The 25,780-nt window shown below is 43.8% G+C and overlaps 2 protein-coding genes across 3 annotated transcripts; both read right to left on the reverse strand.

Annotated features, from left to right (window-relative positions):
• Positions 1–750: 750 nt before the first annotated feature.
• LOC115169859 (UBX domain-containing protein 7) lies at positions 751–11,676 on the reverse strand. Its single transcript, XM_029725908.1, has 11 exons — positions 11,493–11,676; positions 10,308–10,464; positions 10,064–10,131; positions 9,872–9,937; positions 9,468–9,580; positions 9,120–9,266; positions 4,814–4,904; positions 4,590–4,723; positions 3,731–4,268; positions 3,524–3,603; positions 751–2,121 (listed from the first exon to the last, which is right to left on the reverse strand). Exons 1-11 carry the CDS (start codon positions 11,560–11,562, stop codon positions 1,960–1,962), a joined length of 1,626 nt encoding a protein of 541 aa, XP_029581768.1. The 5' UTR covers positions 11,563–11,676; the 3' UTR covers positions 751–1,959.
• A 2,417-nt stretch (positions 11,677–14,093) lies between these two features.
• On the reverse strand, positions 14,094–19,158 carry LOC115169860 (protein phosphatase 1 regulatory subunit 7). Of its 2 annotated transcripts, XM_029725909.1 has the most exons (10): positions 19,070–19,158; positions 18,272–18,367; positions 18,037–18,092; positions 17,707–17,772; positions 17,432–17,562; positions 17,069–17,231; positions 16,714–16,830; positions 16,290–16,394; positions 15,913–15,999; positions 14,094–15,488 (listed from the first exon to the last, which is right to left on the reverse strand). In XM_029725909.1, the coding sequence occupies exons 1-10, from the start codon at positions 19,107–19,109 to the stop codon at positions 15,312–15,314; spliced, it is 1,038 nt and encodes a 345-aa protein (XP_029581769.1). In that variant the 5' UTR covers positions 19,110–19,158; the 3' UTR covers positions 14,094–15,311. The 2 variants fall into 2 exon arrangements, with proteins under 2 accessions (XP_029581769.1, XP_029581770.1); XM_029725910.1 differs by lacking the exon at positions 15,913–15,999.
• Between the last annotated feature and the right edge of the window lie 6,622 nt (positions 19,159–25,780).

Consider the following 25,780-nt stretch of genomic DNA (forward strand, 5'->3'; position numbering starts at 1 on the left):
GCAGGTAACCATGATTGACAGAGGAAGAACAATGATTCCAAGCACCACCCTCCTTTTAAAGCTTCCAGTCTGTTATTCAAACTCAATCAGCATGACAGAGTGATCTCTAGCCTTGTCCTCATCAACACTCACACCTGTGTTAACGAGAGAATCACTGACATGATGTCAGCTGGTCCTTTTGTGGCAGGGCTGAAATGCAGTGTAAATATTTTGGGGGGGATTCAGTTCATTTGCATGGCAAAGAGGGACTTTGCAATTAATTGAAATTCATCTGATCACTCTTCATAACATTCTGGAGTATATGCAAATTGCCATCATACAAACAGAGGAAGCAGACTTTGTGAAAATGTATATTTGTATCATTCTCAAAACTTTTGGCCACGACTGTACATAACTGAAATGGGGACTTTGACTTCCCAGAATGATTAATGGGATACTGTGAGATTCTGGTAATGAAGTAATTTTTCAACTTACCCAGAGTCAGATGAGCTTGTGGATAACATTTTTATGTCTGCGTGCAGTATGAAGGAAGTTAATAGGTAGTTTCGTGAAGCAATGCTAACTAGCATTAGCACAATTACTGGAAGTCTACAAGCACAGTATAAATGTTATCTACGAGTTCATCTGACTCTGGGTAAGTAAAAAAATGCAGCTTAATTGCCAGAATCTTGCAGTATCCCTTTAACCTGACCTGACATTTGAATTAGATTTGGATGAAATTCAATGTACTGGGTTCTAGGAATCTAGAAATCACCATTCAAATACTCCAAAATGTATTCAAGACAGTTGTATGCAACAAGAGCCCATGTTAAACTTCTCACTCAGACCAGAACTCCACAGCTTGATAGCTCTCCCACTGTTAGGATTCTTAGCTCACAGCGACGTTGATGAAACCCTGTGACAGACATATCCAGTCTGTGGGTAAAGGTTTAAAACAGATTAGTAATATTGGACATGGCCCCAATCAGAATCTACTTGTTACCTTTCCCTCATATCTGACTAGACAAGATAGATATTAGTTATAGTTGGGCTAGTATGAGTGATAACACCAAATGGCACCACCCATTGCTTACACTGACCCAGATCGTTCAGTACATTGGGGCATAGGTATCAAGAAATGCTCATCATCACTAACACTATACTTCTGAGGTTGTGGTCACAATTTAGACAGATTGCAGATAAGACAAATACATGGTAGAAATGGAATAGAGCAAACAAGCCAAGTTTCCCTTTGTTTTTATGATTATATTTCAGCATCTTTTCTTGGAAATGGGGTAGAAAAAAAAATATTTAAAAAAATGATATATCGACTAAGACTAAATGTCAATCGCTACACCACTCCTGTAGTGCAGGCTGACAGTTGAGGACCCCACCCCCCCCAAAAAAAGAATCCCTTGAACGACCCTACACCCCTCTCCATCGATTCCTGTATTCAAAGTCCCCTCCTCACCCAATCAACACGTAAAAGAGCAAATTTGGGACCAATCAGAGTTCAAGTCACTCCTTTACCTGGCTGTAGGTGTTCATGAATCAAAAAATAAGTATTAACTTCAAAAAAATATCTGACATTTGACATCCTTTAGGGATAATAGTCTGTAACGTTTTCCTGAGCCAACTCTGATGCCAGCTCTGATCATTATTTGGGGGCCTCAGCTTATTTCTAACAGTATCATTAAGGTGTTCTACTCCGATTGGTTTATTACCTCAGAATAAAACTAAAATCAGAATAGAATCCATTCGGTAATTGACGATGAACAACAATGCCTACTAAAAAGAGTACACAGGCCAGTCACTTCCTCCCAGTGGAATGATGGGTAATGAAGTTCATCCACAGTTCGGTGTCCCCAAATAGGAGCATGGTCTAATTCCAAAATAAAAAAAGCCCAGGAGTAGCGGCCTGTAACGTCCTCCCGGGTCACTGGTGAAATGGGCGTGGTCTGAAGATAGAAAATGCATGGCTTAGTTCCTTTCCTGCACAAATACAGTCTCCTGTGGACAAAGACCCGCCTCCTGCAGTGTGACGTCATAGTCCAAGTGGGCCAGCTTCCGTCGGGGGAAGTTGGTGACGAGCTCGAAGCGTTCGTTGGGGTAGCCCTTCGACTGGACATGTCTAACCAGAGCCTGGAGGGGGGGTGGAGGACACAGTTGAAGGTAGGTAACTCTTTACTAAATAATGCTTTATAACTGCTTTATAAAAAGAGTTATATGCATGTATGAGCCTTTATAATGTCTTATATCTTAATGTACACTACATGACCAAAAGTATGTGGACACCTGCTCGTCAAACATCTCATTCCAAAATCATGGCCATTAATATGGAGTTGGTCCCCCCTGTGCCGCTATAACAGCCTCCACTCTTCTGGGAAGGCTTTCCACTAAATGTTAGAACCTTGCTCTAGGACTTGCTTCCATTCAGCCACAAGAGCATTAGTGAGGTCAGGCACTGACGTTGGGTAATTAGGCCTGGCTCACAGTTGGTGTTCCAATTCATCCCAAAGGTGTTCGATGGGGTTGAGGTCAGGGCTCTGTGCAGGCCAGTCAAGTTCTTCCACACCGATCTCGACAAACCATTTCTGTATGGACCTCACTTTGTGTACGGGGGGATTGTCATGCTGAAACAGGAAAGGGCCTTCCCCAAACTGTTGCCAGACAGTTGGAAGCACAGAATGGTCTAGAATGTCATTGTATGCTGTAGTGTTAAGATTTCCCTTCACTGGAACTAAGAGGCCTAGCCCGAACCATGAAAAACAGCCCCAGAACATTATTTCGTCCGTCGGACAGCCAAATGGTGAAGCGTGATTCATCACTCCAGAGAACATGTTTCCACTGCTCCAGAGTCCAATGGCTGTGAGCTTTACACCACTCCAGCCGACGCTTGGCATTGCGCATGTTGATCTTAGGCTTGTGTGCGGCTGCTCGCCCATGGACACCCATTTCATTAAGCTCCCGACGAACAGTTCTTGTGCTGACGTTGCTTCCAGAGGCAGTTTGGAACTCAGTAGTGAGTGTTGCAACCGAGGACAGCTCACAACCCGTTCTGTGAGCTTGTGTGGCCTCCCATTTTGCAGCTGAGCCATTGTTGCCCCTAGACATTTACACTTCACAATAACAGCACTTATAGTTGACCGGGACAGCTCTAGCAGGGCAGACATTTGACAAACTGACTTGTTGGAGAGGTGGCATCCTATGATGATGCCACGTTGAAAGTCACTGAGCTGTTCAGTAAGGTCATTCTACTGCCAATGATTGGCAATGGAGATTGCATGGCTGTGTGCTCAATTTTATACACCTGTGAACAACTGGTGTTGCTGAAACAGCTGAATCCACAAATTTGAAGGGGTGTGTCCACCTACTTTTTTATATATAGTGTACCGGGGGTTGGGGTCAGCTGCATTTCCACGCAGTCAATTCAGGTGATGAATTGAACACCAATTCTTGAACTGAAAATTGACCAGGATTTTGATAATTTTTTTCTTCATTAATTGAATTTAACACAAGGCCTAGCACAAGAGTCCATTCTCACCATAAGCTTGGCCTTGGACGACAGGGCGATCTGCTCTCTCTGTCCGTCTGGATAGCGCAGCATCAGTCTGGCCTTGGGACCTGGACACACAATACAGAAAGAATGCAGTCAGAGTCGGGACGGATGAAGACGTAAATCGTAGATACACACACACAATCTAGACACTTGAACATGATGCACAGACACACACAGACAACATTTAAGTACCATTGTCATCAAGGCAGTCGAGGTCGGAGGTTTCCGTCTTAACAGATTTGGAGCTTTGGCCCGTTGAGGTGCGATGGTTCTCCTCAGAACGATGCTCTGAGTCTGGGTCGGCCTGGGAGCGAGCCGGCGCAGCCGCCAGAGGCTCCAGGTGGTTCTTTTTGCTCTCCTCTTTCCTGTGGCTGTTCTCTTTGTGGGGGGACTTCCTGTGACGGGCAGGTGGGCTGTCCGGCCGTGGCGGGGGCTGGGGGGCTACAGCTGCAGATGTGGGAGGGGCTGGTCCAGGAGGGGTGTCTCCGCCCGTGGAGCAGGAGCTGCCCTCCTGGGGTTCTGTTGTCTCGTTGTCCGAGCCGTCGACAGAGATGAGGCCCTCGCTGTCGGAGAAGGGCTCCGCGTCTGAGTCTCCATCCGAGTCTGCCTCTACAGAGTGGGGGGAGTCGGGGAGTTCGGGGGCAGAGGACGACTCATAGTGGGTCTCCTGGAGAGAGGCTTTGATGGCTGCCTCCAACTGGCTGTCCTCACTGGCGTCTATCAGACTTTCCTGGGATAAAACAGACCGAGAAGACAAGACATAGAGGAAGAGAACACATCAAACAGAGGTGTGAGATAGACAAAAGTGATGGAGCGAGAGTGAACAGAGTGAGAGACAAAAGTGATGGAGCGAGAGAGTGAACAGTGAGAGACAAAAGTGATGGAGAGAGAGAGTGAACAGAGTGAGAGACAGAAGTGATGGAGAGAGAGAGTGAACAGAGTGAGAGAATAAAGTGATAATGTGACTGAAATGAGCAATATGGACAGTATTTAATAAGAAAGCGAGGGAGAGAGAAAGCGAGAGAAAAATAGAGAGTGAGCAGAGACTCACGGAGCGGGCCCGTTTGGCCGGGGGCGGGTGGCTGGACGCTGGGCCGTCTAGCTGGCCATGTTCCGTCAAGAAGCCTGTCACCTGTTCCAGAAACGACGCAACGTCCAACTGGTTCCACTCCACCATCTTCTGACCTGCAGAACGGTCAAACACGAGCATCGTCAGTCATACCTTTTTAGTATTAGTAACTGTTTAAACACTCAGAGACTCAGAGCAGGCCTCACCTGTGCGGGGGTCCAAAATGGAGATATAGGGAAACTTATTGAGCTTGTAGAACTGGATATACCTCTGGCCCTCTTCACTGTCATGGTACACCTGTCAATACACACGTGCACACAAACACATAAAATGCACAGACACAGTGCACAGTGTGTGGATGTGACAGCTTGTGTATGCAAGAGAGTTATGAAGGAGAAAAACAAAAAGTTACAGTAGATAGTTTTTCATCCAATCGGCAAATAGATTTTCATGCGAATATTCTAAAATCTGCATAAAGAAAATGTGCATTTTCCCAGCAGTGGTGTTTCTACCAAACTGACATGTTGCAGATAAAAATCAGTGTGTGATGACGTAGTGCACACAAAACATATTTTTTCGCTTAAATTTTTATGTACTAAGTTCAATGTGTTTCCATCGCATTTTCAACTCAATCAATAGTTGTCACAAATTTTTTTGCATTAAATAGCAAATGTGCCTACTCTGGTCTTAGCACATATGCTTTAGCCAACAGCTGGCAGTACGCAGTGTGGGTAGGTAGTATACAGTGTGGGTAGGCAGTACGCAGTGTGGGTAGGCAGTACGCAGTGTGGGTAGGCAGTACGCAGTGTGGGTAGGCAGTACGCAGTGTGGGTAGGCAGTACGCAGTGTGGGTAGGCAGTACGCAGTGTGGGTGGGCAGTACGCAGTGTGGGTGGGCAGTACGCAGTGTGGATGGGCAGTACGCAGTGTGGATGGGCAGTACGCAGTGTGGGTGGGCAGTACGCAGTGTGGGTAGGCAGTACGCAGTGTGGGTAGGCAGTACGCAGTGTGGGTAGGCAGTACGCAGTGTGGGTGGGCAGTACGAAGTGTGGGTAGGCAGTACGCAGTGTGGGTAGGCAGTACGCAGTGTGGATGGGCAGTACTCAGTGTGGGTAGGCAGTACGCAGTGTGGGTAGGCAGTACGCAGTGTGGATGGGCAGTACGCAGTGTGGATGGGCAGTACTCAGTGTGGGTAGGCAGTACGCAGTGTGGGTAGGCAGTACGCAGTGTGGATGGGCAGTACGCAGTGTGGGTAGGCAGAAAGGCATTGTGGGTATGCAGAAAGGCATTGTGGGTAGGCAGTACGCAGTGTGGGTAGGCAGTACGCAGTGTGGGTAGGCAGTACACAGTGTGGGTAGGCAGTATACAGTGCATTCGGGAAGACCGCTTTACTTTTTCCCCCATTTTGTTACATTTTATCAATTTAAGAAAAAAGCTGTATTGTATGTTTTTCTTCATCAATCTACACACAATACCCCATAATGACAAAGCGAAAACAGGTTTTTAGAATTTCTTGCAAATGTATTAAAATAAAAAACAGAAATACCTCTTTTTACATCAGTATTCAGACACTTTGCATGAGACTCGAAATTGAGCTCAGCTGCATCCTGTTTCCATTGATCATCCTTGAGATGTTTTTACAATTTGGAGTCCCCTTGTGGTAAATTCAATTGATTGGACATGATTTGGAAAGGCACACACCTGTCTATATAAGGTCCCACAGTTGACAGTGCATGTCAGAGCAAAAACCAAGTCATAAAATCAAAGGAATTGTCCGTAGAGCTCCGAGACAGGATTGTGTCGAGGCACAGATCTGGGGAAGGGTACGAAAACATTTCTGCATCACTGAAGGTCCCCAAGAACACAGCCTCCATCATTCTTAAATGGAAGAAGTTTGGAACCACCAAGACTCTTCCTAGAGCTGGCCGCCTGGCCAAACTGAGCAATCGGGGGAGAAGGGCCTTCATCAGGGAGGTGACCAAGAACCTGATGGTCACTCTGACAGCACTCCAGAGTTCCTCAGTGGAGATGGGAGAACCTTCCAGAAGGAACACCATCTCTGCAGAACTTCACCAATCAGGCCTTTATGGTAGAGTTGCCAGACGGAAGCCACTCCTCAGAAAAAAGGCACAACAGCCCGCTTAAGGACTCTCAGACCATGAGAAATAAGATTCTCTGGTCTGATGAAACCAAGATTGAACTCTTTGGCCTGAATGCCAAGAGTCACATCTGGAGGAAACCTGGCACCATCCCTATGGTGAAGCATGGTGGTGGCAGCATCATGCTGTGGGGATGTTTTTCAGCGGCAGGGAATGTGAGACTAGTCAGGATCGAGGCAAAGATCAACAGAGCAAAGTACAGAGAGATCCTTGATGAAAACCTGCTACAGAGTGCTCAGGACTTCAGACTGGGTTCACTTTCCAACAGGATAACGACCCTAAGCACACAGCCAAGACGACGCAGGAGTGGCTTTGGGACAAGTCTCTGAATGTCCTTGAGCTGCCAAGCCAGAGGCCGAACTTTAAACCTAATCAAAAATCTCTGGAAAGACCTAAAAATAGCTGTGCAGCGACGATCCCTATCCAACCTGACAGAGCTTGAGAGGATCTGAGAAAAGAGTGGAGAAACCCTCCAAATACAGGTGTGGCAATCATGTAGTGTCATACACAAGAAGACTCGAGGCTGTAATCGCTGCCAAAGGTGCTCCAACAAAGTACTGAGTAAAGGGTCTGAATAACTATGTGATACTTCAGTTTTTATACATTTGAAAAAAAATAATAAATATATATATATATATATATATATATATATATATATATATATATATATATATATACATACACACACACACACACACACACACACACACACACTGTTTTTGCTTTGTCATTATGGTGTATTGTGTGTAAATTGATGAGGGAAAAAAAATATTTAATACATTTTAGAATAAGGCTGTAACGTAACAAAATGTGGAAAAAGTCAAGGGGTCTGAATAATTTCCGAATGCACTGCATACTGCCCATCCACACTGCGTACTGCCCATCCACACTGCGTACTGCCCATCCACACTGTATACTACCTACCCACACTGCGTACTGCCAGCTGTTGGCTAAAGCATACGTGCTAAGACCAGAGTTGGCACATTTGCTATTTAATGCAACTATTTTGTGGACTTCACTCGCATAAAACTGTGGATGGAAACTTGGTTATTAACTTTTTCTGAATGGTAAAGTGACATTTCAAATCAATCCACGATTGTGCACCCCAATAAATATCAAATTTTATTAGTCACATGCGCCGAATACAACAGGTGTAGACCTTACAGTGAAATGCTTACTTACGAGCCCCTAACCAACAATGCAGTTTCCAAAAAATATGAATAAGAAATAAAAGTAACAAGTAATTAAAGAGCAGCAGTAAAATAACAATAGGAAGACTATATACAGGGGGGGTACCAGTACAGAGTCAATGATCGGGGGCACCGGTTAGTTAAGGTAATATGTACATGCATAGATGATAACAACAGAAAGTAGCAGTGGTGTAAAGGGGGGGGGGGGCAATGCAAATAGTCTGGGTGGAATTTGTTTAGATATTCAGGAGTCTTATGGCTTCAGGGTAGAAGCTGTTTAGAAGCCTCTTAGACCTAGACTTGGCGCTCCGGTACCGCTTGCCGTGCGGTAGCAGAGAGAACAGTCTATTACTAGGGTGGCTGGAGTCTTTGACCATTTTTAAGGCCTTCCTCTGACACCGCCTGGTATAGAGGTCCTGGATGGCAAGAAGCATGGCCCCAGTGATGTACTGGGCCGTACGCAATACCCTCTGTAGTGCCTTGCGGTCGGAGGCCAAGCAGTTGCCATACCAGGCAGTGATGCAACCAGTCAGGATGCTCTCGATGGTGCAGCTGTAGAACCTTTTGAGGATCTGAGGACCCATGCCAAATCTTTTCAGTCTCCTGAGGAGGAATAAGTTTTGTCGTGCCCTCTTCATGACTGTCTTGGTGTGCTTGGACCATGATAGTTTGTTGGTGATGTGGACACCAAGGAACTTGAAGCTCTCAACCTCCTCCACTACAGACATGTAAAAGGCCAGTGCCAGAGGTCCCTCAGGTCCTCTGGCACTGGCCTTTTAACTATCCCAAAGCCTAGGACCAAGAGGCATGGAGAGGCAGCTTTTAGTTACTATGCCCCGTGCCTCTGGAATAGCCTGCCAAAAATCCTGAGGTGGGCCGAAACTGTGGACATATTTAAAAGGGATCTTAAAAACACATTTTTAGCTTTGCTTTTCCTTAGGGTCCTTTTTTAGTCTTTCAGTTTCAAATTGTTATTCTTTTGTTTTCGTTTCCCTCTTATGTTTCTTGTGTAGTAAATATTTCAGTTTTTATTTACATTGTTTATTAGTTTTTTCCTGTCAAGTACATTGTGTTGCATTGTCTGTCTGAAATGTGCTATATAAAGCTTGACTTGATTTGATGTGCGAGTGCACGTTCATCTGCGTCTGTGTGAACACTGCATACCTGCCAGAATATGAAGTGCTCCCTGATGATGGTCCGGACCGCGTCGTTGCTCCACACGTCTCTGTTGAGACACTGGCAGGCAAAGTCCTGCACATTCTGGATGTTGATCATCAGCCACTTGTTCTCCAGCTGACCACAGTCCTTCGCCTGGAGAGAGAAAGGAGCCGGATAGGTATGAGCAATTTGGTAATAGCTCCACCTTGCCCTCTGGCAAGCTCGGTGGAATTGTTGCCGTACTGCTTAGAAACCCATCCAATCCTTTCAGCTAAGGGCGGTTTGGATGAGGGTCGACTGACAGTCCTCCAGGTCTAGGGAGCTTGGGTGTCCAGGGGAGAGGGGGCTCCTCACCGTCTCAAAGCTGCCTTTGTGCATGAGCTCAACGGGGGGCCGGAACAGGTCCGCCAGGGTGCTGAGCTTCTTATCCACCGCACTGCCGTTCCTCAGCTCCTGCTCCTGGCGGACTGAGGGAGGGCAGAGAAGCCGTTAACATTAAGCTCCAAATGTATCGGGATAGTGACACATTTCTTGTTGTTTTGGCTCTGTACTCCAGCCCTTTGGATTTGAAATCATACAATGACTTTTGGAGCTCACTGTAAAAGAAAACCTGACCATGACCACAACACAAGTACTGCTTTAAGTAGTGCTATGCCTGATGCCTGAGGGCTGGGTGGCACAATTCAGGAACATGGATTTAGCACACAAACCCCCATTCTATGCAAACACACCTACACAAAGACCGGTAGGCTACTTACTTGTTTCTGTTTGGAAGTCCCTAAAACCGTCAAATATGGACCGGGCAGGTCTTCGTCGCTTTGGTGCTGCGAGAGTTATGGATGCAGAGAGTGACAGACAGTTAGATGGGCTGAGACGGCGCCATTGAGATCCATTAGGATCAGGTTGTAGTCAGGTAAGCTAAATGATTGGGTGGCACTTCAGTACTGTACCTCCAAACATAGGCTCTGGCTCTACCAGTATGTCCTGCTTCTGAGGGATGGGCGCCCGCACTTGGTCACTACAAAAACAGACAATAAACTTCAACTCCAGGAGTGCAGACCTTTCTTTTTCTTATTAACATGCTTTTAATTAAAAACAGCAGGGACAGTATTGGCGATCTCTCAAAGTATGGGTTTGTTTCAACACAGGCTCCATATCAGGACTCTGCAGTGATGGAGCAGGCCACTGACTCACTCTGCGGGGGGAGCTCTGCTGCTGGAGGCCCCTGCTGAACTGGAGCTGGTGCTGGGCTCCTCTGCGATCCCCCCTCCATCCAGGAACATGGTCACTGCCATTTCTAGATTGTTGTTGCATGCTTCGAGCATATGCTTCCCCACACTCTCTGTGGCACCTGGGAGAGCATAGTTGCATGCATGGACATGGACACACAGAAATATCAAATGTGGCTGTTAAAAAAGTTACCTGATTTAAATCTGAAATATATTTTGATGCATTGAATAATTTATTGGTTGGTTGACTTAATCCTTATTATGAAATATTTTCCGAGCTCTGAACACCAAGGATCACTCACAAAAAAAATCGGACGGTTGTGCGCATGCGTTGTTCTTGTTTGAGAAACGCACTGGCAGAACAGAATAATGCCTGGTACTTTCACTATGTGAACGGTTCATCTCCGTGCATGGTAATCAAGAACTGCGTAAAATAATGTGCAATTTACATGCAATCTAAACTTTCATGCAAACATTGCTGCATCTTTAGATGGTTAGACTCTATCATGTTCGTTTCACTTTTCAAGTATACTCGACAGAGAACAAGGATACTATCACAAATAAATGGGATGCATTTGGCCAAATTGCCATCTATATCGAGATAATATAGAAAAATGCAATTACCATCTCAGCCATGCAAACTTTGTGTAACTTGAGCAGAGAGAGGCTGGCCCGGTGCTTCTTGAACATGACAGGCGGGAGATGTTCCAGCCACCATTGCGTTATAAGGCGGAACCTAGGCTAGGTTAGGTTAGCTCGACTAGATAGATGTTATGTTGTACCCAACGCCCATTCCACTAAAACGAGGCAACATGGCTAACGTTAGCTATTGCACCTCCAGAGAGTCTATATTACTTTTGTGGAAACTCTAGAAAGCATTTTTTTTTGGCGTCAGGCATCATCCCAATAAAATTCTAGTCTTTCCTGTGCGTCATTTTTGTTAAGTTAGATGCGCCATTCTGGTGATCACACACACTTGACGGTCGTGTGCTCCAGTTCGTTTTTCCCTTGATGACAGGGGGCAGTAAGCACTGATGCCCCGTCAGATCCCTGCGCAGCTTTCTGTGATGCTTGGGCGACATTACTATTTTTGGAACATAACTCATTAACAATGAACATTGCAAGAATTAAAGGACAAATTTAAATGTACCTGTAATCGCTGTGAACTGTTGTATTAACCCATTCACCGCCGGAGCTGATCCATCCCCGATCGCCGCCATCTTACCGCGACCAACAACAACACAAATGATGCACGTACGTACTGCCGTTCTGTACTCGCGAGCTTTGTCTAGATGCCGGTGTCACACAAAGACTCGTGTTCGATTGTGGGTAATGTATTTCATTGCCCTGTCTCTGGTTTGACTACATTGGCTGAATAATAGGCCCATACAGTTTAGGGGAAACTACTCTGAAAATATAGTTTACCAAGCTACCAATTACATACACTAAAGCTACCCTTAACAAAATGTGTTTACTTAACTAACTTTACTTTGAAAAATGAGTTCACTACATCCAAACTACTATGTGGAAAAATTATCATATCTAAAGACTAAATTGCAAGAACACATCACTCTGGAGTCAGATGTTGACAGAATTTGGTGTATTAAACACACAAACTGTTTCAAATGAGAATTAGGCAGGTCTGATGCAAAAAGAAAGGAAGGAAATGATCTACCTATTTTATTTTTGCCAAAAAAGTAGTGTAGTTCCAGTAGTTAGCTACACCAGTGGAGGCTGCTGAGGGGCTCATAAATGGCTGGAACGGAGCAAATGGAATGGAATCAAACACATAGAAACAATGTTTGATACCATTCCACCTATTCAGCTCCAGCCATTACCATGAGCCTGTCCTCCCCAATTAAGGTGCCACCAACCTCCTGTGCGCTACATGGCTGAAAAGTGATGACTTATTGAAAACACTACCAAGATTCAAATTTAAACTACTGCAACATGTAGTTAAATTACTAGTTGAACTACAAGGGTATCCTTTTAAGTGAAAGTATTTTCTCCTTTCGTTACAGTACTGACACTAGTACAGTAATTATAGTCAATACATGTAATCTAATTTATACAGTGCATGCATAAGGCTGTGTTTACACAGGCAGCCCAATTCTGATCTTTTTCCACCACTAATTGATCTTTTGACCAATCAAATCAGATTTTTACTTATTAGATCTTTTTCAGAGCTGACATGATTGGTCAAAATTATTTTCCTAACTGTGTAAACACAGCCATAGTGGCTTACAAGTCAGTTTAGTGGTGTAAGCATTTGTGGGAAAACAATCTAATTTGAAGTAACTTTATTTAGTATTTTATAATACATTCAGTTCAAAAACAGTCAACCAAGCACTTTGTCAAACATGACTAAAAACAAGCTAAACAAAAAGTGAGTCGTGGGGCAGAAATCCCTTGTATAGAACCGTCAACTTGTCTAGCAAACGAGTCAATAGTTGAAATAATATACATTGCATTTCCATCTGTAACACTTCTGTTCTAAGTTTCCCTTGAAGTGTACCAGTAAGTGCAAACTATAGGTGACTCCATAAATGTATATGCATGGGCTTTTCACTTTGATGGAAATATGATTACAGACTGTCATATTTTCCTTTTCATAATCTGAATGTCACCACCACTGAATGTTAGTTTTTTACAGCGATAAGATTTACTTATGGACTAATACACAATACAAATTGAAACGCAGCATGTCAAGTGTTGGTCTCATGTTTCATGAGATGAAATTTTCCATAACCACAAAAAGCGTATTTCTCTCAAATTGTGCACGAATTTGTTTACATCTGTTAGTGAGCATTTCTCCTTTGACAAGATAATCCATCCACCTGACAGGTGTGGCATATCAAAAAGCTGATTAAACAGCATGATTATTTCACAGGTGCACCTTGTGCTGGAGACAAAAGGCCACTCTAAAATGTGCAGTTTTGTTACAAAACGTCTCTTGTTGAGGGAGTGTGCAATTGGCATGCTGACTGCAGGAATGTCCACCAGAGCTGTTGCCACAGAATTGAATGTTCATCTCTCTACCATAAACTGACTCTAACGTAATTATAGAGAATTTGGCAGTACGTCCAACCGGTCTCAACCACAGACCACGTGTACGGCGTTGTGTGGACGAATGGTTTGCTGAAGTCAACGTGGTGAACAGAGTTACCCATGGTGGCCGTGGGATTTTAGTATGGGCAGTCATAAGCTACAGACAACACAATTGCATTTTATCAGTGGCAGTTTGAATGCACAGGGATACCGTGACAAAATTCTGAAGCCCATTGTCGTGCCATTCAACCGCCGCCATCACCTCATGTTTCAGCATAATGCACGGTCCCATGTCGCAAAGATCTGTACACAATTCGTGGAAGATGAAAATGTACCAGTTCTTCCATGGCCTGCACACTCAGACATGTCACCCATTGAGCAGGTTTGGGATGCTCTGGATTGACATGTATGACAGCGTGTTTCAGTTCCCGCCAACATCCAGAAACTTCTCACAGCCATTGAAGGAGTGGGACAACATTCCACAATCAGCCTGATCAACTCTATGCGAAGGAGATGTGTCCCACTGCATGAGGCAAATGGTGGTCATACCAGATTCTGACTGGTTTTCTGATCCCCGCCCCTACCTTTTTTCTTAGGTATCTGTGACCAACAGATGCATATCTATATTCCCAGTCATGTGAAATCCTTAAATTAGGATGTAATTAATTTATTTCAATTGACTGATTTCCTTATATGAACTGTAACTCAGTAAAATATTTATTTTTTATTTTTCAGTATAGCTCAGACTGCAGATTAATTTAAACTAGGACATTGTAAATAATCAAACTTGGTCTTTGACCCATTCAAAACAAATCCGTTTAAGAAACTAAATTAAAAACAAATGAATTAATGAAACAGTTGAGAACAAATCCTATAGCAAAAATCCCACTCTCCACATGTGGTTATACTCTCTGGTAATTGGGTCATGTTCATCAGGCAAAAAACACAAAACAGAGTGAAACATCTGCTCTTGTCCAAGAACCACTTGTTTCCGTTTTGCAAAATGCTCTGCTACATTTTTCCCTTGTTTCCATTTTGCCCCATTGCAAAATGCTCTGCTACATTTGTTCCTAATGCACAAACCCCTGGTTTGTTTCTTGGTGCAGTCATGATTTGGCATTCAGTACAGCACATTTGCTTTATTGTCCCGAAGTGGACCAGCTTCAGATTATGCTTCTTTGTGACAGGGCGTGAATTATGTTCAATCCTTCACATTGAACAACAGACCACGATACAGCATCTGTTAACGTAGCTACAATCTGAGGGAAGCTTAGTGTTATGGGGAGCTAAATATCCCCATCATACACACCCTGTGTTAGCACCACTCAAGGCAGCAGCTACCAGTGTCACATTTAGTTTTACACATTTCATTTTTAATAAGACTGTCTGGTAAGTTTAGACCTTCCTGAAGGAAATGTGATGAACACTCAAATAGACCATCAGAAATAACTCCATCCCCCCCCTCCTTGCCAGGTGCAGTGCAATTTCAATAACAATGGGAGAAAAACAGACTGCCTTCTTTTATATCCCTCCGGACAATCAGGCAGAGCAATTATTCCCTACTCCACATCCAAAGGGGGAAAAGAAGGAGGGGGTCCTTTTGACATCCCTGCAGCTCCCACTCCTCCCAGCCTCTATCCAGTCCAATTCTGACAATAAATCAATATGCATTAACACAATAGCATAGGTCAGATGGTGAGTGTAAGTGTGTACATGCGTGTTTTACATGAGACAGTAAGGCAAGAGAAAAGTGATGGTCAGAATGTGTGTGCTGGAGTGTATGTGGTATACAAGGACACTCGTCTATCTGTAGGTGTGTGCCTGTGGTGAATGAGTCTGCGTGCAGTAAGCAGGGGTCCATTTTGCAGTTGCATGGGAAGAACGGTGAGTGGAGGGACACAGAGGTGGGGGTGTGGCCCGGTTAAAAGCGGATGAAGGTGGCATCGATCTGGCGTACGGTGGGCAGAGCCAGCATGATCTTCCTGCGGTATTGAGGGTCCTTCTGTAAGGGGTTCCTCTCCAGGTACACCGTCTCCAGGGCCTTGGAGCTCTTCAGCTCATCCAGATCTGACCAGTTCTCTAGCTGATTATCATTCATCTGGGAAAGAGGAGTTAATATGTGATTCAAATACATTTCCCAATCAGCAACAGACCTATTCCTTCCTCCAACAAGTGACAGTGCTCTATTTATTATAAACTGGGTGGTTCGAGCACCGAATGCTGATTTGCTGACAGCCGTGGTATATCAGACCACGTACCATGGTTATGAAAACACTTGAACTGCTCTAAATTACATTGGTAACTAGTTTATAATAGCAGTAAGGCACCTCAGGTGTTTGTGGTATGTTGCAAATATACCACGGCTAAGGGCTATATCCTGGCACACGTTGCGTCGTGCATAAGAACAGCCCTCAGCTGTGGTATATTGGCCATATTCCACAATCCCGCAGCCCTTATTGCTTAAATGACTCAGCCATTGTCTCTCTCCTATTCACCATGAACCTTATCTCTTTTCCTCTTACCCAGAATTCCTGTAGGTCTGTTAGATGGCTGATGTTTTCGATTTTCTTTACCCGGTTGGCTGCGATGTCTAGAGTTGTGAGTTTTTTCTGTATGTGGCCAAACGGCATCAAAATTGACACACTTCGATTTGATTTCTGAAACAATTCTTGGCATTGAACTAGCATGCAGACACTGATTCAACATGGACTTTGCAATAACTACAGTACATGTAGTCGCAAATGACTACATGCATTGGCTGTGTGTGGAACATTTTACCACATCACTACATTGGTTTATTGGGCTTCCATAAACATTGCATTCCTGGGGTAATTTCATTGGTCGCCATGGCAGTGTGCTTGGCCCTACAGTCGTGCGGTTGCCGTTGACAGTGACTCACATTGTTCTCCAGGCCCTCAATGACCTCGATGCCGTTGTGACTCAGGTAGAGTTCCTTCAGGTTGACCAGACCCTGCAGACCCTCCATCTTGGTGATGCGGTTACTCTGAAGAGAAATGAACATAACATATCTTCAGAGACCAAAATCCACTTGTCTCTCATATTGTATCATCATGAGTAGATGTGTTTCTACAGTTCAGGGCGACTAAACAGCACAAACAGAGTTGGGTCACTAAAGCAAGAAAGTAAGTGTGCATTTAACATTTATGCAGTGTTTTCAAACATTAATACATTACAGGAAGCAGTGGTGATCTGTGTCAGGGTCAATTTAGAAAGTAAACCAAATTACAATTATTCCCAATTGAAAATTGGAATACTTCCAGAATTGATCCAAACCATGGTGTGTGTGAGATATATGCACATACCTGGATGCTGAGGACTGTCAGGTTGTGAAGGCCTTCCAGATGCTGCAGCTGAGTGATCTTATTGGTGCCCAGAAACAGACTCGTCAACGAGGACAGCCTGTCCAAGTTCTCTATTAGCTGGAAACAACGAGGCATGCACACAATTTAGGTCAAGCAATCATTCCTCACCTCTTGAAAGCAACTGACTTTCTGGTGCAGAGTGGCAACCAATTGAGAGAATACTAATACCAAATCTATACCAATGCAAAGACATTATGTTCTACACATTCCAATTCTATTCCAATATATGATCTACTCATTCCAATTCTATGTGAATATGCAGTTGACTGCCTGTGACACCTGGCCTCTGTCTTACCCGGATGCGGTTGGAGCCCAGCTCCAACATCTCTAGGCCGGTGAGGTGGTCCAGGTTGGCGATGTGGCTGATCTTGTTGTGCAGCAGAAAGAGCTTCTTTAGCCCCGTCAGACACTCCAGACCCTCCACCTTCCTCAGTAGATTGAAGGACACGTCCAGCTGACTGGAGATCAGAGTCAAAACACATTCAAGTTCAATTCAACTGTACAGAAACTTTGTGCGAAATGGTGCATGAAATAACAGTTGCATCAGTCAGTGTAAATGGGGAGAGGAATACACTAATTAGAGGGTGATCATTGAGGCACTCTCTAGGTCAGCTGATAGGGAGGGAAACACTGGCGTGTGTGGCCCCGTCAGACTCACTCCAGCTCTTTGAGGGTCTGGAGGTTCTCAAGTTTGCGGATCTGGTTGTCGTAGAGATCAAGCTCCTTCAGCGTCACTAACATCTCCAGGTTTTCAATCGTCTTGATCAGGTTCTGCCTTAGAGAGAGCGTCTGGACACACAGCATTAAATCTAGTCATACTGTTTGTGCTGACAGTCTCCATCACTCCACTGTGATATCAACCATGTTTTCAATAAAATAGCCATATGATGTTTTTACAATGGGTGAGTGACAGACAATAGTCAACCTACTGACCTTAGCCTTCCTCAACACCCCCAGTCCCTCAATCTTCCCAATACGACAGTGGACAAGATCAACATCCTGAGAATAAGAGTAGTAGGTATTCGGTAGAGAACTACATTGGAATAACATTCATAATTCCATGAGGTAAACTTACGGCAACTTTTACATTTGTCATTTAGCAGACGGTTTTATCCAGAGCGACTTACAGGAGTAATTACAGTTAAGTGCCTTGATCAAGATTTTTAACCTAGTTGGCTCTAGGATTTTAACCAGCAATCGTTTGGTTACTGGCAGAACACTTAACCACCTGCCGCCATTATAACACTACTCCCCCTCCCTCACCTCTTCCTCTGGGTCCAGAGTTATGGTATCCATTTCAACAGGAAACTCCTCTTTAACTGTGTACAAAGAGACATATCAAGGGGTGACTTAACACAGCGTCTAACTAGAGTAAAAGTACACGCTAGCTACAATAGCACGAAATGTTTTCAAACAGATTAAATCAATCTTTTCTTCAGTTTGTGTCTAAGAAGCGTGACACTATACTTGTGTACAACTATAGCTTGTGTATTGCCACCTGTGGTATGGGGCTGATTGGCGTCCACCTTCCCATTGATGCTCTTCCTCCTGGTCTCATCATCTCCAGACTCCTCTGACTCGCCCTTCCGGTCCACTGCACATAGAGAACAGATGGGAAGGCACAGCCAGGGTCAATCAGGCAGTCACTTAAATGTAGTTTGGTCATTATAAGGAAAAGTCAAACGCCCATGTAGCAGACTCAAATGATCTGACATGCTATGGGCGCCACTTTATGGGCGTCTGTCGGCAACCTACTGATACCTGATCAGTCGCATGTTCATCATTAGCAACATATTTCAACTATTACATCTTGTTTAGAACTTAGTTTCTTTTCCCGACTGCATCGACATTTTTATTTTAGATGTCGAAGAATCCGACAAGAGGGTAAAATCTCCACGTTAGCTGACTGGACAGCAAGGACCAACCAGCTAGCTAGGGTAGCTTGACAGACCAATCACCATGAAATGTTCCCACTTAGTTGATAGGCTAATGTTGGCTAGCTACATTAAACGAGGATGCCATTCAAACAAAATATATTAGACATGCTAATGTAGCTACATAGTTGTTTGCTTGCGCACGAAAACAAGATGTTATTGAATGACATAGCTAACAAGCAAGGTAGCTAGCTAATGTTACTACCTAGCTATCTGGCTAACAACATTGGCTAGATTAGCATGTTCAGGGAGGGAGGAGACAAAGTAGCACACAATGAAATACCCTCGGGCATATATATATATCAATTTCATCACTCTCATGATAAAATATTTGAGATGCCGTATTTAAAATGTTCACTCACCTTCCATCTCTTGCGGCTCTCCAACAGACAGGGTAGCCATGTTTGTTTCCTGATAACCCTCCCTTTTTTATTGGTCATCTCCTCAGTCAATCAGGAGGCTGCCTTCTAAAGGGATGCGCCACTGGTCATAATGTACCGTTCATCTGCTTTGTGTGTGCGAGATTCAAGATCAAAAATCATCCCTTGCTCCCCCTCTGTCTCTCTCAATTTTCAATTTAAGGGGCTTTATTGGCATGGAAAACATATGTTTACAATGCCAAAGCAAGTGAAAGAGATAATAAACAAAAGTGAAATAAACAATAGAAAATTAACAGTAAACATTACCCTCAGAAAAGTTACAAAATAATATTAGGTCTATATAGTGTTGTAACGATGTGCAGATAGTTAAAGCACAAAAGGGAAAATAACTAAACATAAATATGGGTTGTATTTACAATAGTGTTTGTTCTTCACTGGTCACCCTTTTCTTGTGGCAACAGGTCACACATATTGAAAATATTGCTGCTGTGATGGCACACTGTGGTATTTCACCCAATAAATATGGGAGTTTATCATAATTGGATTTGTTTTCAAGTCCTTTGTGGGTCTGTGTTATTTGAGGGAAATATGTGTCTCTAATATGGTAATACTTTTGGCGGGAGGTTAGGAAGTGCAGCTCCGTTTCCACCTCATTTTGTGGGCAGTGGGCACATAGCCTGTCTTCTCTTGAGAGCCAGGTCTGCCTTGAGAGTGGCCTCTCTTAATAGTGAGGCTATACTCACTGAGTCTGTACATAGTCAGTCACAGTGGTCAGGTATTCTGCCACTGTGTACTCTCTGTTTAGGGCCAAATAGCATTCTAGTTTGCTCTGTTTTTTTGTTAATTCTTTCCAATGTGTCAAGTAATTATCTTTTTGTTTTCTCATGATTTGGTTGGGTCTAGTTGTGTTGCTGTCCTAGGGCTCTGTGGGGTCTATTTGTGCTTGTGAGCAGAGCCTCAGACTCTTCTGCAGGTTCATCTCTCTATGGGCGATGGCTTGTTATGGAAGGTTTGGAAATCACTTCCTTTTAGGTGGTTGTTGAATTTAATGGCTCTGTTTTGGATTTTGATAATTAGCGGGTATCAGCCTAATTCTGCTCTGCATGCATTATTTGGTGTTTTACGTTGTACACAGAGGATATTTTTGCAGAATTCTGCATGCAGAGTCTCATTTTGGTGTTTATCCCATTTTGTGAATTCTTGGTTGGTGAGCAGACCCCAGACCTCACAACCATAAAGGGCAATGGGTTCTATAACTGATTCAAGTATTTTTAGCCAGATCCTAATTGGTACGTCTAATTTGATGTTCCTTCTGATGGCATAGAAGGCCCTTCTTGCCTTGCCTCTCAGATCGTTCACAGCTTTGTGGAAGTTACCTGTGGCGCTGATGTTTAGGCTGAGGTATGTCTAATTTGTTTGTGTGCTCTAGGGCGACGGTGTCTAGATGGAATTTGTATTTAGTGTCCTGTTATCTGGACCTTCTTTGGTACACCATTATTTTTGTCTTACTGAGATTTACTGTCAGAATCTGTGCAGAAGATCTAGGTGCTACTGCAGGACCTCCTTGGTTGAGAAAAGAAGCACCAGATCATCAGAAAACAGTAGACAGTTGACTTCAGATTCTAGTAGGGTGAGGCCGGGTGCTGCAGACTTTTCTAGTGCCCTTGCCAATTTGTTGATATATATGTTGAAGAGGGTGGGGCTTAAGCTGCATCCCTGTCTCACCACACGGCCCTGTGGAAAGAAATGTGTGTGTTGTTTGCCAATTTTAACCGCACACTTGTTGTTTGTGTACATAGATTTCATAATGTCGTACGTTTTTCCCCCAACACCAATTTCCATCAATTTGTATAGCAGACCCTCATGCCAAATTCAGTCCAAAGCTTTTTTAAATCAACAAAGCATGAGAAGACTCTCTCTCTCTCTCTCTCTCTCTCTCTCTCTCTCTCTCTCTCTCAGGAAATGTTTATAAAGTCGCTTCCTGTCTGTCTGTCTGGTTTTCCACTTGAAGTAAAGTACACAGAGTGAGACCAAGACACTGCTGTTCTTATTATCTTGACACAGATCTTTACACCCAAAACAATATTCCCTTCCATTGTGTGCCAAGCTTTATAGGAGATGATCTCTTCAGACACTACTGCTGGTGAGTGGGACTACTACCCTCCCGACCCAGTGGTGTGCTGTCTGAAGCACACAGTGGTAAAACTCTCTAGAGCATATGAGGGATCATTCTTTGATATACTCCCTGTGCATCACACGGGTACCATAATATGCTCTAGTTGGTGCATGGAGATGCTCTTTGACCACTTCTTCATGTGAGCTGCTGCCTCCTTGACCTATTACATTTTCTTTGTATTGCAGAAAATGCTTTGGAGAAACAAAATACAATGCAATTCCCTGTTGTTGTCTTAACACACACACACACACACACACACACACACACACACACACACACACACACACACACACACACACACACACACACAGTGGTGTAAAGTACTACTTAAGTCGTTTTTTGGGGTATCTGTATTTTACTATTTATATTTTTGACAACTTTTACTTTTACTTCACTACATTCTAAAGAAAATATGTACTTTTTACTCCATACATTTTCCCTGACACCCAAAAGTACTTGTTACATTTTGAATGCTTAGCAGGACAGGAAAATTGTCAAATTCACACTCTTATCAGGATATAAGAGTGTGGATGACCATCTCTGGTCATCCATCATTTTCTATTAAGGTATATTTACTTAAACTCAAGTATGGCATTTGGGTACTTTATCCACCACTGCGCACACACACACACACACACACACACACACACACACACACACACACACACACACACACACACGTCAAGTTCGGAGGATATGCACGCACACCTATGGAGGACCTTTGATTGATAACCATGTCGACCTTGGCATATCCTTTATCATTCTCTGTGTTTGTATTTGCAAGGGAGAAAAAGAAGAAAGAGTCCGTTATATTTATAACTAATCTATTACATTTGGAGAACGTCTTGGAGGTAGCTGGTGCATAATATCGAATACCCATTCTAGTTAGGAGAAGTGACTGTAAAGATGCGACTTCCACATTCATTCTGATTTGCTAGCTTTGTGTCACGTTGTTATAAATAGCAGGAGACGGGTGAGTCAAACGCAGGAGACTGAGATCCGTATAAGATACGTATTTAATAAAGTCCAAAGGAATCACAACGACAAGGCAGGGTAAAAATAATCCACAGAACTGAAGGTGAACAGCCCCAAAATCCAATACACGGGGCGCAGCCCGGCAACCCTAATGCCTATCCAAAATGCATCGTGAAAACCGGACAATACAAAAAACAATCCTGACTACGTACAACGTTACATGAAAACAATCCCGCACAAATCCCAAACAACAAACCGACAAACTAAATACACCCCCACTAATTACTAACAAGGAACAGGTGCGTACAAATACAGACATAACCAATGTGGTGGATGAATCAGAATTAGTTGGGTAACATAGATGATTAAGATGTTTTATTAGTATAATATGCTTATGTGAGGTACTTGTCATTAGAAAGTGTCCTTTGGACTCTGGTATGTTTCAGTTGCACGTTTCCCTTAGCTGGGGCTCTGTCACTTGGGGCCCAGAGAGGGGAGAGGTCAGACTTGTCTTTTATATGTGAATGTGTCTTTACTTATTCTTAAACCATGTGAAGGGATGGTGTGATTAATGGGGAACCAATGACTTGTCTCCACAATGTCTGTGAGCAAGTCACTCCCTCCCTTTGTTTATTGCAGTGTCTGGGACCATTGTATGTCCTCTCTTAGATCTCGCACTTATCCTGTGATAGTATATGGCCTAGAGGCTCACTCCCCCAGTGAGCTTGTCCAGGAGTGGGGACAAGAGGGGGTTTGCTTGAGATGGGAGTATCTAGAGTTGACAATTGATATATGCCATTGGATGAAATGGCGTTTTTGTTCTATGAAGTACCAGGGACGAGATTAGAACCTTGTCATTAGGGATCAAACTGAACGATAATTTATAGCGAATGCTATCTGGCTGTAGATACTCCTCTCTAAAGTAAACAGTCTTTCTTTGTGAACCGTTCCTAACTATCTGTGGTTTGTCATGTCAAAAGGGGGTGGATATTTGGGTATAAAATATCTCAGTAGACATTGTGTTGGAACCTTCCTGGTTCATTTGAGAGAGTGCATCATTGAAGGTCAAGTGCTTTTGCAAAAGTATCTTAAGTATTAAAGATGTAGTTTAACTCAGACTGGTGTGTTGGTAAGTCTCCTCATTTGGTAATGCAGAAATTAGCCACCACACCTACAGACACTGAAATATCGATCGGTGGCAGCTAGTAGACCGGCGACGACGACCGCCGAGCACCACCCGACCAGGGAGGAGCGCCACCTTCTGTGGACGTTGTGACACTTTGTTTGGGTTTTAAAAGGGGTAAGTTTTTCCATTGCTCACTTTTCCATTCTTTTATTGTACAATGTGTTCATTTTACCACAACATTCTCCACTATTGTGACTGTTGTGAATATAAGGGTGTGTTCATAACAAATGAATAGTCTATAAATGTTTGCTTTTTAATATGTTTTGTTGTAGACATGGTCATTCAGTTCCAGCGGTCGGAAGTGGTCGGTGAGGTCGAGACCGTCGAGCAGGGATTGATCAGCGGAGCCGCTCTCTCCAGCTGCGAGAAAGACGTCAGCGGCATTCTCCGTGCTGTATTGTTGGGCAACTACAGCGAGTCTTTTCAACAGGCGTTTGAGATAGAAGAAAATGTCAACAACACCATGACAAGTAGGCCTAATGCATAACTGTATGAACTTTCTGAAACACACACATACAGTACACAAACCAAACCTTTTGAGAGAACAGGAGTTTTATTTATTTCACCTTTATTTAACCAGGTAGGCAAGTTGAGAACAAGTTCTCATTTACAATTGCGACCTGGCCAAGATAAAGCAAAGCAGTTTGACACATACAACAACACAGAGTTACACATGGAGTAAAACAAACATACAGTCAATAATACAGTAGAAAAATAAGTCTATATACAATGTGAGCAAATGAGGTGAGATAAGGGAGGTAAAGGCAAAAAAGGCCATGGTGGCAAAGTAAATACAATATAGCAAGTAAAACACTGGAATGGTAGATTTGTTGTGGAAGAAAGTGCAAAGTAGAAATAGAAATAATGTGGTGCAAAGGAGCAAAATAAAGAAATAAATACAGTAGGGGAAGAGGTAGTTGTATGGGCTAAATTATAGATGGGCTATGTATAGGTGCAGTGATCTGTGAGCTGCTCTGACAGCTGGTGCTTAAAGCTCGTGAGGGAGATAAGTGTTTCCAGTTTCAGAGATTTTTGTAGTTAGTTCCAGTCATTGGCAGCAGAAAACTGGAAAGAGAGACGGCCAAAGGAGGAATTGGCTTTGGCGGTGACCAGAGAGATATACCTGCTGGAGAGCGTGCTACAGGTGGGTGCTGCTATGGTGACCAGTGAGCGGAGATAAGGGAGGACTAGCAGGGTCTTGTAGATGACCTGGAGCCAGTGGGTTTGGCGACGAGTATGAAGCGAGGGCCAGCCAACGAGAGCGTACAGGTCGCAGTGGTGGGTAGTATATGGGGCTTTGGTGACAAAACGGATGGCACTGTGATAGACTGCATCCAGTTTATTGAGTAGGGTATTGGAGGCTATTTTTTAAATGACATCGCCGAAGTCGAGGATCGGTAGGATGGTCAGTTTTACGAGGGTATGTTTGGCAGCATGAGTGAAGGATGCAGATGTTTGATGTGAGTCTGGAGGGAGAGCTTACAGTCGAACCAGACACTTAGGTATTTGTAGTTGTCCACATATTCTAAGTCAGAACCGTCCAGAGTAGTGATGCTGGACGGGCGGGCAGGTGCAGGCAGCGATCGGTTGAAGAGCATGCATTTAGTTTTACTTGTATTTAAGAGCAGTTGGAGGCCACGGAAGGAGAGTTGTTTGGCATTGAAGCTCCTCTGGAGGGTTGTTAACACAGTGTCCAAAGAAGGGCCAGAAGTATATGTCAGAATGGTGTCGTCTGCGTAGAGGTGGATCAGAGACTCACCAGCAGCAAGAGCGACATCATTGATGTATACAGAGAAAAGAGTTGGCCCAAGAATTTAACCCTGTGGCACCCCCATAGAGACTACCAGAGGCCTGGACAACAGGCCATCCGATTTGACACATTGAACTCTATCAGAGAAGTAGTTGCTGAACCAGGCGTGGCAATCATTTGAGAAACCAAGGCTATTGAGTCTGCCGATGAGGATGTGGTGATTGACAGAGTCGAAAGCCTTGGCCAGGTCAATGAATACGGCAGCACAGTATTTTTTTTTTATCGATGGCGGTTACGATATCGTTTAGGACCTTGAGCGTGGCTGAGGTGCACCCATGACCAGCTCTGAAACCAGATTGCATAGCGGAGAAGGTGCAGTGGGATTCGAAATGGTCGGTAATCTGTTTGTTGACTTGGCTTTCGAAGACCTTAGGAAGGCAGGGTAGGATAGATATAGGTACCAAGCTCAAGGGCACAATGGCAGGTACCTGAGACCTGACACTTTTATTGCCCATGCTGGGACAAATCTACCTCTTTGACTGACAAGCTTAAATTCATTCTTAACCATTCCTTTCCTTTTTTCCCCATCCATGACCAGAAAATCAT

The sequence above is a fragment of the Salmo trutta genome, chromosome 31 (genome assembly GCF_901001165.1).
Source record: "Salmo trutta chromosome 31, fSalTru1.1, whole genome shotgun sequence".
Taxonomy (NCBI): domain Eukaryota; kingdom Metazoa; phylum Chordata; class Actinopteri; order Salmoniformes; family Salmonidae; genus Salmo; species Salmo trutta.

Bases quoted from the DNA above. Each gene is read 5' to 3' on its own strand.
- LOC115169859 (XM_029725908.1), bottom strand. From the start codon at position 11,562: ATGGCGGCGATCGGGGATGGATCAGCTCCGGCGGTGAATGGGTTAATA. The intron at 4,269-4,589 runs GTGAGTCTCTGC...GTTTTATCCCAG, and splicing joins CGGCCAAACGGGCCCGCTCC to GAAAGTCTGATAGACGCCAG. The intron at 2,122-3,523 runs GTGAGAATGGAC...CCCCCCCTCCAG, and splicing joins CGTCCAAGGCCAAGCTTATG to GCTCTGGTTAGACATGTCCA.
- LOC115169860 (XM_029725909.1), bottom strand. From the start codon at position 19,109: ATGGCTACCCTGTCTGTTGGAGAGCCGCAAGAGATGGAAG. The intron at 17,232-17,431 runs GTGAGTCTGACG...TCTGATCTCCAG, and splicing joins CAGACCCTCAAAGAGCTGGA to TCAGCTGGACGTGTCCTTCA. The intron at 16,395-16,713 runs GTATGTGCATAT...ATTTCTCTTCAG, and splicing joins TGACAGTCCTCAGCATCCAG to AGTAACCGCATCACCAAGAT.